The 18,794-nt window shown below is 43.5% G+C and overlaps 1 protein-coding gene across 2 annotated transcripts in view; it reads right to left on the reverse strand.

The window, feature by feature from the left end:
- Positions 1–5,266: 5,266 nt before the first annotated feature.
- DPYSL4 (dihydropyrimidinase like 4) overlaps positions 5,267–18,794 on the reverse strand; it is a 32,249-nt gene continuing 18,721 nt past the window's right edge. For both annotated transcript variants that reach the window (XM_074999583.1, XM_074999584.1), the window contains exons 11-14: positions 18,182–18,352; positions 16,061–16,240; positions 7,716–7,887; positions 5,267–5,358 (exon numbers count right to left, since the gene is read on the reverse strand). In XM_074999583.1, coding sequence (XP_074855684.1) covers positions 5,267–5,358; positions 7,716–7,887; positions 16,061–16,240; positions 18,182–18,352 — 615 coding nt within the window. The remainder of the gene's footprint in view (positions 5,359–7,715; positions 7,888–16,060; positions 16,241–18,181; positions 18,353–18,794) is intronic.

Consider the following 18,794-nt stretch of genomic DNA (forward strand, 5'->3'; position numbering starts at 1 on the left):
CTTTGAAAACATTTCTGTGCTAGAAAATTCATAGTGAAAATTTTTCAGCAAGAGTACTTTAGAGAGTCTCAGCCCAGCAGGACTGCTAGCAAAACAGAGGTAGTTGAGGGCTGATGGTAGGGATACCTATGCTTTCACAAGTGAGGGCTTCTATCCAAAGGCTTTCAGACCCTAGACAACCTGTCATTCTTTGTTAGTCTGCACTCCCTCACATAAGATGGGTTCATCCTGACAGGCTATTTATTAGTGCCTTCAAATGGCAAAAGTGACCTGATTTCTCAGTGGGATTCTCTTACCCTCAGCCTCCTATCATAGCAGTACTCAGCTCTGTACAAATCCCTCTGTGCTATTTTTGTCCATTTATTAGTCCTTGGGTTTCATCCAGTGTTCTGTAAGTGGTGCGGCATGGTAGATTTTCATACATCACAAACATGTTTGTGCAGAGGTTAACATCTCAAAAATGATTTGCTGCTTTTCCTCCTGTGTCAAACGTAATAGCGTGCCCCTCTCTACAGAGGTGAATAGCTGCGTGGATCATAAAATTGCACCTTGTATGCTTCCAGATCCTTATAACTTCTCAAAGTTCCTCAGGTACTTTTCTATGTCCAGTAATCTTATTGTGCCCTGTGTCTTGTTGCTTACTCACTTCAGTGGAAATGGGGCATATACGTAAAGCACTTGGAACACACGGCCTAACTTTCATAATTAACCAAAGCTTCAGTTGCCTTTTTTTGATACTGACACTATGGTTTAGATGAACAGGACTGTCCTCTCGTACTACACATTCAGCATGTTCTGAAGCCTGAGTTACGGCCAAACTATAGTAACAGGTTGGTTTTTTAATAAGCATTTTGGGAACATTCAAAACATTCATCATCAAAACAGAACACTTATTGGAGCAACGCCTCCTACAAAGTCTTAGACACCAAGGAAATGACATTTACAGCAATAATATTGAGATTTTTTTTTCATTCACACCAGATTAGCACCATCTTGTTCATAGTCCAGTTCATGTAAACAGTAAAAAAAGGGATGAGAAAAGTGCAGCATTTCAAGTTAACTGTACCAGCTGAACACCCTACCTGGAGGCTGGAAGCCCACAAAGGACGGTACTCTGTGGATGTGGAACAGTGGTTATCTGTTATGCAAGCCTTCCCCTCTGGAATCTGGTCCTGATGCTGGAATGGGGTGCCCCTTTCAAATGCATTCAGGTGGTCTCTTAGTGTTTTCCTTCTGAATGGCTTTTATGGCTCATTTACTCCTGGGAATGCCATGTAAAAACCCCGCCATAACATTTTGCTTGTTATGCTGGTACCTAATAGCCAACATGTTCCACTAGAATGATGGTGTTATCTTCAGTTGTTGCACTGTTGGGTGGTGACTGTGAAGGTTTCTGTGATGAAAAGCTCCATTTACATAGAAAAAAGGTAGTAATGTATGGGGTACATCACCACCTTTATACACAAGCGGGTCTTTGCCCACAAAAGCTTATGCTCCAAAATATCTGTTAAGGTGTCACAAGACTTCTTGTTCTTGAAGCTACAGACTAACATGTCTACCTCTCTGATACTTGTCATCTTTATATAGTGAACCCAGTTCTCTTGGCTGTCATACTGCTGTAAATTCAAACAATGAGGGGCGGGGTGTGAAGGGGCCCCCAAACTAGTGAAGCTGAAACCAGGTCATGAGGAAGGGGTGGCTAAGCCAAGTCTGAGTGGCACTGCAACCTATGCACCAAGTCACAGTGCCAAAAATGGGAAGCCAGTCCTATAGAACGGGAGCGGCCCTAATATGGGGAGTGACTGGGTGTCTACGAGGCAGGCTTACTTTCCAACCCCCGCCACAACTGTAGGCCTCCTCAGTAATTTTTCTGGAGGGCAATTTCAAATTTTGCCCCAGGCACTCAAAATCCTCAATGCCAAAATCCTCGATGCCATTCACAGGAAAAAAACATTGATTTCCAGGGAGTCACAATAGCTTTACACCAGCAGAATTTAGCTTTGTCATTCATGTTCCAACACAGGAGGCCAATGTCAGAACTTTAAGGTATTCATTAAACAATAGCAAACTATATTGAAAAACCTAGCCTTGGCACAGCACACCAATATAATATTAAAATGTAATAGCAGAGTTAAGCTGAATAAAGTGTAATTTCATGTGGGCTTGATAAAGAAATTACTGAGTGAGGCTCTGTGGAGGGCAGGCTGGGTGAACAGAATTGTCCCAGCTGCCTTTAAAAAGCTATGCTTCAATCCAATTAACACAGTGTATCTATATTTAACCACCAGGTTACATGTGGTTAGTAGAGCACTTCTTAGAAGAGAAAGCCTCTTTAAGTGGAATTTTCTGTTAAACTCCCTCCAGATTGCCTGGCTTAGGAAGCTATTTATTCCTCATGGGTTATCACTACGATATTGAAGTATAAGGATAGGTAAACTAATTCATTATGACTAAGTACAGGACTCATCACTGCTGAAAATCTATTCCACAGTTGGAGAAACTTAAAGCATTTTTGAGAAGGCATTTTTACATTGGCACAGAAGCCCTACCAATCTAGGCATTACTAGTAATTTCATGAGCCGTTCTTTTGATATTTGCTTACTGTGACTGGATGGGCTATGAGTACATGGTAGGGAAATGTCTATACTAGCCCCAAACTTCGAAATGGCCATGCAGATGGGAATAAGGGGACTTCGAAGTAGGTGGGGTCCTTTCAAAAAGGAGCCCCGTCGGGACAACCCGCGCGGCGGCGAGCCGTGTCAATTTCGACGTGCCATGGCTACCCGCATGCTAATGAGGTGCTGAATATGTATTTCAGCACTTCATTAGTAAACTTCGAAATGGCCATTTGCATGGCCATTTCGAACTTTGGGGCTAGTGTAGACACGGCCATGGAACGATATGGTTGCAGCAACATTTTATAGCATCTGCAGTTATGTGTGTGCAGGTGGAGCTTTCAAAGTGCCGAGCTTTACCACTGCTCTAACGAAGTTTTGCATTCTCACCAGTGTTGTTTAGAAGGCTGTGAGCTGAGCTACACCCCTGGGAAAGATCCTTTTGTTTTTTTTAGAACTTGATTCCTAGGATTTCTGAAGACCTGAGCTCATTTTTCTGAAGAAAACACATGTAGGGCTTTATTCTGGGCCCACGTCATCCCCTCTAGCCCCTGAAACCCAGTGCAGCTTTTACATTTACGACACATTTTTTTCAATTTTCTAGAATGTATCAGCTATAGAGGAAATAATGCCTCCCTCCCCAGGGGGAAAAAAAAAAAAGATTTACTAGATCCAGGTTTGCCTTCATCAGAACAGATGAAACAACAAAAGGACCATAAACTGAAGAAATAATTCCAAACCATTAAATTCTCCATTGAAAGACTATACTGTTGATCAAATTTTAATTAAGACACAAATCTAAAATGGAGGTATGGGAAAATTTCACACATCTTTGTCATTTTAGCAAATCCTGAACTGTATTGTTATAACTTTTATGTGCATCTTTATTTTCAGATAGGGCAAAAAGGGAATCTGAAAATAGTCAACGAAAATTATTTCTCAAGGCTTTCACTAGTCTAGGAAAAGCCAGGGAGTAATGAAAATCTGATAGGGAAGACTGATGGGTCAATGTGATTTATAGCTCAAAGGTTGTGTCTACACTAGCTCCCAACTTCAAAGAGAGCATTGTAAGTAGGGTGTCAGGAGATTAATTTTGAGGAGTAAAGGGACTTTGCAAGCTGGCACTTTGAAGTTTGCTGCTTCGAAGTTGCTGTGGGGAGAATTAGCTTAATGAAGTACTGCATATGGACTGCAGCACTTCATTAGTAATCTCCCGACACCCTACTTACCATGCTCCCTTCGAAGTGGGAGCTCATGTAGACACAACCAAAGAATTTCAGGAAAGCATTCAATCAATTTTGGGAAATATGAAGAGTCTAGTTATAGAGCTCTTGTAAGTCTTGGTCTATAGGACCTGATTCAACTTCTCTGAAGTCAATAGGCTTTTTCCCCTTGAAAAAAGAGATTCAGATCAAACTCAGAGTTTTATGATTCATTATAGTAAAGAGACCATAGGAGGAGAAAGTGGACAAAGATTAATCAAATGCTCTTATAATTTTACTGATTTCCAACAAACTTTATTGAAAGCAATGAGCAATAAACAAAATCATGAGCGATTTTGTTGCAGTTACATGCATAGATGTATGGAATGATACTGCATATGAGATTGCCTTTACTGTACGTAGAGTTAAATATAATAAACTTGTTGTAGTAAGCTTTATAAAACAGTCCATCAGATGCAACTGGCCTTCAAATATGCCTCCACTTGGTACTTAGAAAACTGTATAAATAATCTTTAAGAAACAAATCTAACAAAAAGACTAAAACACACTGGAACTTCCACTGTCATCTCTGGGTTCCAGAAATACAACTATTAAAAAACCCCCAAAACTCAATACATTAATATGCCTATACTGACACTATGACAACTAACTTCATGAACATTCAGACGACACTTTGATTTCTCATATTCATGCTGTCACATTGGTACAGAGTTACAATGATTCCCAAGGCATCTTCAAGGCCTGCGCAATGAGAGGGCATAAATATATGATTACGGATAGTTTAAACCACAAGATATATAACTAACTGTATTAAAAACATACAGAGTTGGAAGAGTTTATCAGTTAAAATTCCTTAGAAGGAAAAGGGCAGTAGTTGTTATTGGAAAAGAAACAATAAGCCTACTAAACACAAAATGTGTCTTCTGCTTTGTCCTGATTACAAGACAGCTAGCAGTACTGCTGAGCACATTTTTAAAATGAACTGCTTATTGTTCACATGCATGTGTTAAAGATCTGCTGAATATCTATTTGAAAGAGCAACATATCCAACATACCTGATGGGAGCTCTATTGTCTTGGGCATTTTACCCTATTTTCCACTCAGACGAGAAAGGGTGTGGGGTGTTAAACTGATGTTTGGCTAATTTCATCCTGCCTTGACGGCAGATCAATTTTATATTTCCATGGTGTTCACTAGATTCAAGCCCCTCACCCTGAGAGTGTGTATTATGCCCATATAATTTCTTGTTAAGGTTGCTATTTAGAGCTGTACTTCTATTGCTTACAGCTCACAAAGCAAGGTGTTCTGGGTGAGTGTAAACTAGGCAGAGTCTGTAAATGCGAAAATGATGTTGATAAATGCAGTTCCCCAGACTGCCTGCCCCAGTGGAAATCAAGATTTTCAAGGAGTATATCACATTTGGAATCTTTATGACAAAGATGTAATATTGGAACGTCCACCAGGGGGTGCAATGATTTTTTGAGCGGTACGTCTTGCAATATGGTCATCTGCTTGAGATCCTAAAAGAGAAGGCATAAAAATTGAAGGGCTGCAAACAAGTTCTGACCCTATTGATTTATATATAGGCAATTATTAAATGAAATGTTTTGTTCATAACAATATATATAGACACATATGGCTAATTAATAGCAATTTATTTGTCCTTAATGTATATTGGTTTGGAAACTGAACAATAAAATTCAAACAGGAATAAATACCTATATTTTTTTTACTCTTTGGGATAACTTTATAAACGAGGCATGCAGCAGTGACAAGAGCTATGAAATGTAGAATCTTGTAAATTTTAGTTAAAATGCTTTTGAATTTTAGCAACCCTCTTAATCAGCACTGATGCTACAAAGTATAGTGATAATTTGAACGTTAAATAACATTAGTATATTTTCATGTTCAGGCTGAGATGTAACCAAAGCATAACTCAAGCTTAGTTGTGGGAAAACGAATCACATTACTATCCAAAATTAGAATAAATCAAAAGGTTAATTATAGGAAATGCTGTCAAATGCAATGACAAACAACGACGGTATTCTGATTGGAAGGAACTGGAAAATTCTAAGTGGTTTTCTGAAAAGATCCTTCACATGTTGATTCAAGGATTTTTTTGGTAATGATTCATTTCTCCATGAGTGAATAGTTTCCAGATAACAACATTTTGGGACTTCATATAAAGGACCCGTGGAATTTTTGCCAATTGAGAGCAGAGTTTTAGCAGTCACTGTATAATGTAGCATATCTTTTCCAAATTCTTAGCTAAGGCACAAAGGTTCATGCACCAAGCACAGCGTGATATTAAGCTGAGCAGCACATGCATGATGTGTATGCCAAATGACTGAAGAACGTGTATGTGGTTCTTCCATAAGTCAAGTAAAACTCAAACTTCCACCACTGGATAAAGCAGCAGTGGTTTATGGCTATGGAAACTACCTCATATGATGTTTTTACACAGAAGTAAAAATATTCAACTTCAGTTACAAACAGGATTTATATCAATATTAACAGGAATAAGTTTAAACGTACCCTTGTAAAACTAGATATGCAGTACTCTCCCCTTTCCTAATGAAAGGAAAAAAAAAAGGGACGGCTGTCATAACAACTAGCTTGCATCTTAAACCCAAGAAACAGCTCATAAGCAGCAAATCTGCGATGTGAGTGTATTAGGCCTGTACAAAGGTGTGACATTCTCCAAGCCACTGGGCTGAATCACTGCTGCTCTACATTGTAAAATGTGGGTGACTATTCTTCTTCTTCTACTTCCTTCATTAACTATTAGTGTAATTAACATCAAGAAGTCTTGTGGCACCTTATAGCCTAACAGATATTTTGGAGCATAAGCTTTCATTGGCAAAGACCTGCTGCATCTGAAGCTACAGACTAACACGGCTACCTCTCTGATATTAGTTTAATTGTGATTTTCCCTTAAAAAAAAATCTTGATAGAACGCCTTTTCAGCTATCCAGTGACCTCCCCTAAAACAAGCTACTGTACATGAGCATTTGTCACCTGACCTCCACTCTACCCATAGTACAGATATTATCCACTGTTGTACATGTGCTTTGTAATTTTCTCTTCTGTAACTAGGCTTCTTTCTCAGTCTCCCCAAAAGCCTTGACCTTGGTGTTTTAACCAGAAGATACCACTGGATGCCCTTTCTTAGTCTGTATTTCAGCCACTTTCCTCTCATAGGTTTCCTGTGTATCTAACCATTTCTTTTCTGGAATTGGTAAAGGACACAAATCAGAGTAAATGCCTGATCCCAGCAAAGTCAGTGGGAATTTTGCTGTCAATTTCAAAGGGGCCAAGATTTCAATCTCTGTTGTCAGACCTTATAATTCTGATGCCTGTCCTGGACTTCTCTGTCATCTCCATCGGCCACCTCATTTTTAAATACAAACTTGACTCACATTGTGTCTGGTACCATGTGACCTACACACTTTAATATCTTTCAACCATCTGGAAGAATTTTGTGTTGCTTTTGTATGTAAGAGACAATCTATAAATTGTACTATAGTGGAAAGAGTGATTTTTCAAAAACAGCAAGGCAATCATCATATAAACTTAGTTGTTAATAAATTTGTCTATTACAATAGCAGAAATTACTTATGCAATTCTATCCCCTCCATCCTACTTAAATGACCTAAGCTTGCACCCTACCATTGATCTCAGTTTGAATGGTTTCCGGCTCTGTCTGGAGCTGCATTAACCTCGGGAAGCCTCCTCCTGGGTGCACAGGTCTGCCTGCATGAATCTTACTGAAGACTGGGGCATGGTTTGTAAACAATATTTGCACTTCTCAGTCAGTCTAAGCTACCCATGTTCATCCCTACCTGCAAATGCTACAGTACCCACTGAGTGAACTTACCAGACAAGCTGAATCCTGACTGATGCAGGTTACGGACAGGAGGAGTCAGTATTTTGCCTGAGCAGGGAGCTATCCTTGAAGTAGGAGTGGGTGCTACAGCTTTAGCAGTCACTATGACATCATGAACTGGCCCATCATAAAGTCCCCTGGGAACGCCATGAATTTCAGCAAGCTGTAGTGAGATAGACGAAGAACATGTGAGCCGATTCTGAATGACACGGTGAGAAGCTTGAAGCTGAAATTTGTTCCCTTGTTTTTCCTTCTTTCCATCATACATATCCTGATTTATTATTGTAGGGTTGCACAGAAGTTCAGGTTGTTTGTTTGAAAAGTAAGAATATTAAACATCTGCTCTGAGAAGGAGTTATGTAGATTTTGGATGACAAAAAAAGAAAATGGCATATCAGTTTTGGACTTTTATCAGTCTCCCATACAAACGTCCCTTTCCATTCAGCTGGCCACCTGGTGATGATATGGTACACTGGCTCCTCCAAAATATAATGCAGAGAGATGAAATGGGAAGTGTTTCCTGTTAGTGTATCTTGGACACAGTGAGCATGGCTCTCATTTACACTAAGGCCTCTTTACACTGCTTTCACCTTATATTAAAATAACACCCTCTTTTGGCCCACTTCACACGCCCAGACTTGCATAAATGTGCCTTAGGTAAACTCACAGTCAAGCCCAGTACGTCTTCAAGATCTATTATTCCATTGTATTGCTACTAATTCTTTGTTCATGTCTTGATTATTATAGTGCCTCTGTGCATGTGCACTCCCACAGAAAGACACAAGCCCCTCCCTGAACAGCTTGCAATCCAGCTGATTCATCAAACCAGTATTCGTCTCCTCCTAACATTGAGATCAATAGCTCCACCTCCAGGGCTCGACTGGCACCTTACAGTGGATATAAGACAGGGGCAGTGCATATTTTTGGCTTATTGGCAAAAGACTTTTTTATTTTTTGTTACAGAAAACAGACAAATGCATTTTTCCAGCACACAGTCCATTCTGTTTGTCTTTTGGTACATTGTGAGTTCTGATGTGACACAGTGGAACCTGACACAGCATGACTGCAATGTCGAATTGCATCAGGTGCTACTTTAAACCATCCATCACACTGACTTGTCAAAAGATCTAAAGCTGGTGCAGAGAAATAGCTACAGTACCAGTACTCCATTCACATTATTACCTGTACATAACCATTTCTCATCCCAAGCCACAGGATGTACCAGTCATTTTATGATAAAAACCTAGAATGGAGCATTTAAAAATAGAAAAAGGTTTGGATGTGAGCATAATGAAATCAGGACAAATACAAATACAAGTTGAACCTCTCTAGTCCATCACCTTTGGCACCTGACCAGTGCTGGATGAGAGAATTTGCTGGACCATGGGAGGTCATTATCACGTAGCAGCATTACCAACAATTTCACGGCTTACTGGAGTCTTAGGCTGCGGCCACACTAGTAATTTCAAAAGTGATTTCAAAATGAGGGGCGATTTGAAAACGAGCAGCAGAGCGACTACGCACAAATCACTCACTTTGAATCAGCATCGGGATAAAAAGGCGGTCATTTTGAAAGTGTTGTTCCACTCCTATCTTGGGAACAATGCCCCATTTTGATGTCGATTTCGAAAGGAAATATATGTAGCTGCTCCCCTGGCCACCATTTCAAAATCACAAGTCCTCCACGGAGCTGGCCCCTCCCAGGAGCACAGAGACACCCTGGCCAGCAGCCAGGGCTCTATGGCTGTCAGCTCCGGCTGCTTTAAAGCTGTAGGGACACACGCCGTGCAGGAAGCTGAGGGTGTGCTGGCAGCCTTAGGAGCATGTGTGCACAGCCACACACTCTACAGCACCCCCCTGAATGGCAGAAAGGTATCCAGCTGAAGCCATGGCCGGCAGGCAAGACCCCAGGGATCCCAAGGCACTGGGTGGCAGGGCTCCCAGGACCGCGGCCAGCCCCCAAAGAGGACGGACCGCCCTGTAGCTGGAGGTTGAGGTCTGGGACCTGCTGGCTGTCTGGGGGAACGAGGACGTCCTGCTGAGGACAGAGGTGTGGAAATGGAATGCAGCCACCTTCGCCTGACTGGCTGAGACCCTGGCCGCAAGGGGCCACTCCCCTGGACCGCAGCCAGGTGGGGTCAAAAGTCACTGCGCCCGGGATATGTGAAGGGGAGGGACTCAGCCAGGTGGTCGGGGCAGCACCTGCCACCCATCCTTACTATGATAAGCTGCACCAGCTCCTCAGCTGCAGGGAGGCTGGACTGCTGGAGAAGACGCTCGACATGGCTGAGCTGGAAGGGCAGGTCCAGGGCCCTTCCGCGGCACCACTTCCACGGCACCACTGACCTCAGGCCCAGAGCCGCCAGCTGACGACAGGGACAGCTACAGCTGGGGCAGGAATGAGGGGACCCTACACATTGCTGCACCATCGGAGGGCATGAGCCAGGCCACCTCTGCTCGGGCCTCCCCTGAATCCCGAGGCACCCTCAGGTAGGACTGGGCCTGCGGGGCGGGGGAGGGGGCGGACCCTGCCATTGCCAGCACCGACCGGTCTCACGGCCAGCAGCCATGGGCCCTGGGATGGCTGTGGTCACCGTCAGGGAGGGGCCTGCATGAGTGGGGGGTCCCCGTACAGTACCATCGATCACCATGCAGGGCACATGACTGGGGAGGGAGGGGTGGAGGGTCTGAACTAGCCCCACCAACAGCCCAGCATGCATGGACCGCACAGCAGCTGGGCCAGCCTAGGGTCCCACCCCACATGGACAGGGCAGGATGGTGACAGGGAGGTGGCCACTGGCCCATGGTACCCGGCCATGTGACTAACAGGGTGCCACCTTCTCCCCTTATGGCTTCACAGCCTCGACATCTGCAGGACACCCCAGCCCCCTTGACATGCCAGGGAGCCCTGCAGCGGCTGGCGAGGAGGAAGGAGTGATGCCCCCCCAGGACCAGGTGCTGTGCTGGGTGGGCCTGCAGCCACAGCTGGGCCAATGACTTAGCGGCAGCCCACACATCCGTGTGGTGGGAGCAAAACCGCCTGCTGTGGAACTAGTTCTGCATGGAGCAGGTGGCCTGGGACTGGGTCTTGGGAGTACCTCAACACCCTACCCCAGGCCATCGCCACCTGTCTGGCCCAGCTGCCTGCTCCATGGATGGCCTTTCCCACTGCCCCCACCCCTGCCCTCCCGCTGTCACTGCCCCCCACTGCCTCTGTCTGTGTCCCTCCCACCATCCCCTCCTGCCCCCCCCACCTCCCTGTTCCCACCCAGCATGACCATGGCTGAGAGGGAGAAGGTTGCATGGTGGCTGTGGGTGAGTGCGACCAGCCTGGCCATGGCTCCACCGCACCCTCCGTGAGTCTGAGGCCACCACACCCCCAGTTTGCCTGTGCTCCTGGTGCTGTCCCAGCCTCGCAGTGGACCCCAGACCCGGGGCAGTCACGGCTCCAGGGGCTGCCATGGCTCCCATTCCCCCACCCCTATGGATGAGTGAGGCCTCCCATCACCCCTTGTAAATAGTTCATCTCCCTTGTAAATAGGTTACCCCTCGCCCCCCCCCCTTTTAAATAGTTAGAGACATTTTTGTGTTCAAAAAATCAACAGTTAGCTTTATTGGATAGTGTCCATGTTGTGCATCGGGTAGGGAATGTGAGGGACGTGCGTATGGGTGGAGGGTGCTGGTGGGGCAGAGGTGGGGACGGGTATGCAGGGGGGGTTGCACAGGGTGGGCAAGGGCTAGGTTACAGGGGCCCCAGACAAAGGCCTCCCGGAGGCCTCCCGCACGTGCACCCCATACCAGTGCATCTGACAGCACGGGACCACGCCTGGCTGGTCATACCACAGCACAGCCTCAGTCACCCAGTGTGCCATGAAGAGCTTGTGCTTGCTCTCCACAAGATTGTGGAGGGCACACCTCACACCCATGACCACAGGCACACTGGGGAGGCCCACCTCCAGGCATGTCAGCAGGCACCTGAAGCTTGGCTTCAGATGCCCGAACACCTAATCTGCTGTGTTCCTGGTTTGGTTGAGCTGGGTGCTGTAGAAGTCCTGGCTCTCGTAGGTGTGGCCTGTGTAGGGTTCATTAGCCAGGTGTGGAGGGGGCAGGCTACAGGGGAACAATGCATGGGGCCATGGTTGTGTCACCCTCTGGGAGCTCTCAAGCGTAGGAAACATAGGTGCCCTTGGCCATCCTGCAGCCAAGCCATGAGTTCCACAGGATGTGGGCATTGTGGGCCCTGTCTGGCCAGCCCACGCAAATGTCTGTAAACCATACACAGGTATCCACAAGGGCCTGAAGGATGACAGAATGGTAGCCCTTCTGATTTATGTACCATTTGTGACTGTGTGGTAGAGCCCAGATGGTGACATGGGTGCTGTCCAAGGTGCTGATACAGTTGGGCAATCCCAGCTGCTGGAACCCGGTCATGGCAGTGTCCACGTCCCACAAGCAGATGAGCCAACGCAGGCAGATCCGGTTGATGACCTGTACAGGGTGGAGGCCATGGGGGTGGAGACCATGACCCCAGTTGCCTTACCTCTAGAAGAACGACCCTGACGGTGGCTTTCCCCACCCCAAATTGGTGGCCGAAGGAGCGGCTGCTGTCTGGGGTGCTGTCTGGATGTCTGCTTCCACAGGCAATGGCCACCTTTTTCTCCAGGGGGAGTGCAGGCCACGTGGGGGTGACACACGTCCATGAAGGTGGCCCAGGTCATCTGAAAATCGTGAAGCCAAGGCTCATCGTCCCACTCCTCCAGCATGATGATGTCCCACCATTCCCCACTCGTGGTGGGCCTGTGGAAGGGGGTGCTCTGGATGCACCATGTGGGGCCTACAGGAGGCCGGTCACATGGTGGGCAGCATGGAGCCTGAAGTGTCATGCTGTCAGGATGACCATCAGGCTGGCCATGATGTCCAGGATGTCCCTGTCTGAGAAGTGCTGTGGGTCCATGGCAAGCTGCGGTGTTGAGGCTGAGCAAGGCTCCACCAGTGCTGAGTTGGAGCCCATGGGCTGCAAGCAGCCTGAGCCCTCAGCATGTGCATGGGGTAGGGTGTGTTTGGGAAGGGTCCCTAAAGGGGGCGGCTCGCCTGTGTTCCAGGAAGGGCTTGCCAGCCATTTGACCCTTCCCTCACTCTCTCCTGACCCTTTATTATGAAAGGAGGCTCTGGGCTGAGTAGCTGCTCCCTTTCAAAAGGACAGTGTGGGGTGTCTCTTCAACATTGCAGATCACAATGTTGATCCACGTTTTGTTTGTAGTCTCTTTATTTCGAAGTGACTCCATTTGAAGTGGTGGATCGGGATTACCCCTTTCAATGTCGCTTGCTAGCGTGTCCACAGCCTAAGGGTATGTGTACACTACAGAGTTATTTTGAAATAAGCTATTTCAAAACAGCTATTTTGAAATATCTTGTTTCAAAATAATGCTGCTACACACAATGCATTTTGAAATTGCACGCAGTTATTTTGAAATAGTGCCACTGGATGCTATTTTGGCTTATATCAAAATAGCGCTATATCAGCCTGTTTCAATCTATTTTGAAATGGTCATTATTCTTCCTGCAATGAGGTTTACCGATTTTTGAAATAACACACCTGCTATTTCAACTTTATTCAGAAATAGCATGTGCACAGTCTAAACAACAGCAAATCTATTTTGACATAACAGCTATTATCTCGAAATAACTTGGTTGCATAGAGACAGCTTTAGAAGACATTTAGGGGTAAATTACAGGTAAATAACAGCAGAGAACATTGAGAGCCAGGACTGGTGGCTGGAAACAAACTGTATGTGACCTTGGGAAATTTGGCCAGACCCATAATAAGTGGTCCTCCAGTTTACTATTGTCATGCTGGATTACAGATGTTGCCAGATGAGAGATTTCTGCATTAGAGAGGTTCAACCCATTGTAAAGAATAACTATTCTGCCTTTTAAAATAGCATTTCATTTTCATTGCTATCCTCTCATACCATTTGATCTTCAATCTCTGTAATACAGAAAACTCAGTAAAGTTGATATCCAATGCAATATTTTCCAACACCATTTTGAACCCTTTTCTGCCTCCAAAAAGCCAAGGGACCAAAAAAACCTAATGCAGACAATCAGACTAGTTGCCCACAGTATCAAATGTAACTGCACAAATGAATTAACTTCATAAGCAAGCAGCAACTGCTTGATCTGATGCCCAATTATTATTTAACTTGGAGTCTAGGAATGTCCAGTTTCATTTAAGCATAAATTTATATTTAGCAAAGTGCCTTCTTTGGACAATGAAAAATGACAACATTTTTACTTTCAAATATAACATACATGGAGTTTGATTGTTAGCAAATAGCTTGGAGGCCTTTATTCACATCAAATAGAATCAACCAGACTTGGCAATGGCTTACTGGCAAGTTAAGAAGAGTGCAAGATATGAGGGGAAAATGCAGGTAGGAGAGTGTACAGGAGCAATTCTTCCTATTATACGATGTGTTACTTTCATGGCCATACCAGAAAGTTAGAAAGGAGTGGTGGTGGGTGAGAGAGCAGGCAGTGTGGTCACTACACAGATCACTGCCTCTACTGCAGTTTTAAATTACCAGAGATGGAAGCTTTGAAAGTTGAGGCTACTTGTGAACAGGGTTCAGAGTATTTAAAAGGCTCTGTCAGTTTCTTGTACTGGTTCTGCCTTACACCGTTGTGCCTCCATTACTGCAATGAATTCACAGACAAAAGAAAAGCTACAGGAGATCACACCATGAAGTTATTACTGTAGTTGTCAGGGTGAGTTGGTATGTTCGGGAGAAATGAAGTGCTTATTGATACTTGCCCTTCATACATCAACCAAGGAAATCATTGACAATTGGTGGGGAAAAATGGAGGTGCTGTGCAGTGAAGAGATGATGTAAAGAGCCACCAAAGAAAGCTAGGGTAGAATAAATATTAGTGGTCCCATAAAAATGAAGGAATGACAATAAACACTTCTGAGCTCCTTATGTTGGTACCTTACCTATTAACTTACCTAAGTACAGAAATAGATCAACTGTGTGACAGAGTTGCCATACTAGTTCCTATGTTACCCTTCTCCCAGTCTCCAGCACAGGGGATATGCCTAGCTGGCGGGGAGCATCCATACCTATTGCAATCCATGACACAAATGAGCAACAAAAAGAATAGCTCCAGTCCTGAGAGGTATGGGGACCTCTCTGTGCCCCTGCAAATCCCATTGACTTTGACCTCTTTTAGGATTTACTCCACTCTAAACATTCTTGCATGAGCACACACTTGCTATAATCCCATGCATGTAACAGATTTAAAATGTCCATCCAGAACATACAAATGACCAGTTGGAACAATTTGAACCAATAAGAATTTAGCGAAAATGACTGAAAAGAGCTGCAAGAAGAACTTAACTTCATTATGGGAGATACCCCTAAGTGTGATTGCCTACCTTTTCTATTTGAAATAAAAATATCAGTGACCCACTAAGCCTTGGACATCTCTAATGAGAAATACCTACAACTAAATTGTAAAAATGTCGCCATCATTTCACTATAATGTATCATGTCATTCAGATTAAATATATTATTTTAAAATCTTTTATCTTTCAAACTGAATTCAGAAGGTCCATGTAATCAGACACATAATGCAGCTTACATCTTTGTACTTTTCCTGTCTACTCTCTTGTAATTAATAATAGGCTAGTTTACCCTTGACTTTACTAAAGGCATTCCATTTGTGCCGGGAGACTCACCATACCTTATCAGCCAATACCAGAGGTGGGCAATAAGGAGCCTGCAGGGTGGATGTGGCTCACCAGACACTTTATTCATTTGCACAACCACAAGTATGGCTGCTGAGAGTTCCTGTTGGCCATCGTTCACAATTCCCGGCCAATAATAGCTGTAGGCAGTGGTGCGTGTGGGGATACAGCTTCCCGAAGCTTAAGTGAACCACAGCCAGTGTAAGCTGTGAGCAACCTTACCTGTGGATGCAAAGGTAAATAAAGTGTTTGGTGGCCTGCCAAGGGTCAGCCCACCCCTGGACTGTACCAAATATTTGATGGAACCATATATAAAACTCCATTACAGTTTTAAGATGAATATGAATTAATAAGTGGTAGGTGAAAGACTTGTCATTTGGACTGGAACATTGTTTACACATGAGCACAAGAGCATTTTACACCTTTTCAAGGTCTAGAAGCAGATAGTATTTTTGCTTCTGAAAAGGGTCCTCTTTCCCTCCCCTGGTCTACCAGAAGGTTATGGGATGCTATAAAACAACACTAACAGCAACATGAGAATAGGGATAAATACAGAGATTTTTCATTTGAAAGAAAATACTTTCCTTACCCTGTTTCTTGCCTTTATTCTTTTATAAACAAAATCAGGGAATGTCTTCCTAGGAACAAAGCGACCAGCTCCTTGGGTGACAAAGAGGTTTCCATCTTCCAGTACAACTTTTCCTTGACTTATAACCACAGAAGGGGTCCCACGGCACTCTATTCCTTCAAAGATATTATACTCCACATTCTGATAAATTCAAAACAGGATAGTCCAAGTTAGGTTAGGGTTAAAAACCAAAAAGCCCACAGCCTACCCAATTATATACATATACACATTTTTGTAATACTTTCTTCATGCATAATTAATCTTTCATTAAATAATCATTTAGATTAGATTAGAAACAATAAAGATCTCAATAAGTTTGGTGAATTAAAGTGAAGTGGAACGGCCAAACTAAATTCATGAACATTTAGCATTGGCCTAACCCACTCATTATGCTACCTGTGAAACAAACTAGAGAACAGTTTAGGTATTGGTAACTATCTAATTGCTTAACCTCAATACCTAGCACAGTTCTTGTGAAACTTACCTTGGAGAGACAGAATCTTTTGCTATGCTTGTCAGGAAACCGCAAGTCCTCTAGCAGTACTGGTTGAAAGATACCAGTTAAACTAGAAAACATTTTGTTTTTCATAACTTCCCATAGAGGCTTTTTTCTCTTACTTTTAATATTCTTCCCACCTCCAAATGAAAAATCTTTTTTGGCTTTCAGAAATAATTTCTGATAAAAATTTAATAATTTTGTTTTCTGAAAGCAAAGGTAATTTTTCTTTATTGCAAGTCAAACTCAAAAAACAAGTTTTTAACTGAAAAAATCTCAGTTTCTGTTCCAACAAAATAGCAGAAAAATTCATTTTCCTCAAAATTATTCATTTTGGTCAAAAACTCATTTTTTGTCAGAAATGTTTCAACAAAATAATTTAAATCAGTTCTGCCCCTTTTCATTTGACTAATATTGACCTATAGTTTTACTACTAATGCTTCAAATGTTACTGTGCTTTTCAAGTTCTAGGTGAGAGCTCATTCTGGGATGCCTATGAACTAGGAAACCCTAGAGAAGGTACAGTTCAAACGGACACTGAATCTTTCCCCAATGGAATATCATGAAACTGTGAAGGCTATTTCGGACCAGGAAAGGAAAGCTGGGTTTGAATCTCTGACAAGATTCCTATTGTTGAAAAATGTCTGTTGGAAAATGGCTATGGCCAATGTTTAGCTGGCTTTTAAACAAACTTTTAGCTTTATAGCTTTGTTGAATCTTAACTAAAATTGTACCGCTTTAAAATTCCCCATGTTCTGCAACATAAGAAAGATATTCTTTGGGGAGGGAGGGCAGCAGGTTAACAGCACTTCAAGATTATTCAGTGGAATTCAGCTAAGCTAGGAAAATGTTAAGGTTAGCACTATACAGCTACAGTTACATTAGCAAGTTTGACAAAACTGCTGGAACATCCACACACAACATGCATGTGGTTGACAGTCTATCCCTTTCGCCGGCAGCATTCTGCCTCTAACGCCACTACTGACAGATTCTGTTGACAAAAAAGCTGTATTGATGCTCGGAGGGGGACTTCTGTCGACAGACAAGGCATCCAGAACAATGGACAGCCCTGTCTGTTGTGCTTCCGGGTGCCTGCTTTGTCGAGATAGCAGCCTGGCAGTCCAGATGCTCTGTCAACAGGGTGGAGCACTCTTCCAATTGGCTTTTGTGTGTGGCCGCATTCTGTCAACAGAAGTTTTGTTGGGAAATCTCTTCAGACAGTGACTTCTGTTGACAAAACGCTGTAGAGTAACCATAGCCTACATTTTTATCTATGTCTATACACTACAGGCTAATTGCATCATATTTACAACACAAGAATGGTCACCCTGTATTGTTTTGCTACTGCATATTCTGTAGAATTACTCTACATATTTTGTGCCACTACAGACATCACCAATAACAAAAGGGGTTTATTTCCCTTCTCCTGAGATTTAACAAACAATGATACTGATATTTACCCAAGTTAGTCTTCCACTTGGCATAATTTCCAATTTTTCTGTGATTAAAGGAACTACATTATTTCACTAATACACATGGCTGCGAAATGCTAAATCAAGGAATTAAATCTCATAAAATGATTTTACCAGATTGTGGGTTTTTGCTGAGACAATTTTTGTAGCTTTGGGATTCCATATAACTATGTCAGCATCAGAACCCACAGCAATTCGCCCCTTCCTGGGATAAAAATTAAAGATTTTGGCTGCATTTGTACTGGTCACTGCAACAAAATCGTTCTCATCCATCTTCCCCGAGGCCTGAAAATCAGAAAGAAAGGCGATTGAGAACAGAAACCTATTACCGGAAAATGAGATTTTAACAGAAATGAATTTCTAATTTTATTTGGAATTAATGCTATTTTACACACATAAAAGTTCACACCATCTTTGGCCCCTACTTTTAATTCAAAAAGGCGCTGTTCCTGAAAAAAGAGTCGTTAAAGACTGTTAGAGTATCATACATTGAAAACTGACTGCAGCTCCCATATTATGGCCACCATGTAGGTTCTCCTATGATAACAACAAGGCTTTTTTTTTTTTTTTCCAGCAGGATGTGCTGGTACTGCATTCCCATGCCTGGGGCTGCTGGCAGGGCTCAGGGCTCCATCTGGCTCCCAGCTGTGTGGCAGCTGGCGCCCCTAATGACCCTGCAGCAGCATGGGGCTGGGAGCTGGAGCCCTCCTGACCCCACAGCAGTGTG

The sequence above is a fragment of the Carettochelys insculpta genome, chromosome 7 (genome assembly GCF_033958435.1).
Source record: "Carettochelys insculpta isolate YL-2023 chromosome 7, ASM3395843v1, whole genome shotgun sequence".
Lineage (NCBI taxonomy): Eukaryota > Metazoa > Chordata > Testudines > Carettochelyidae > Carettochelys > Carettochelys insculpta.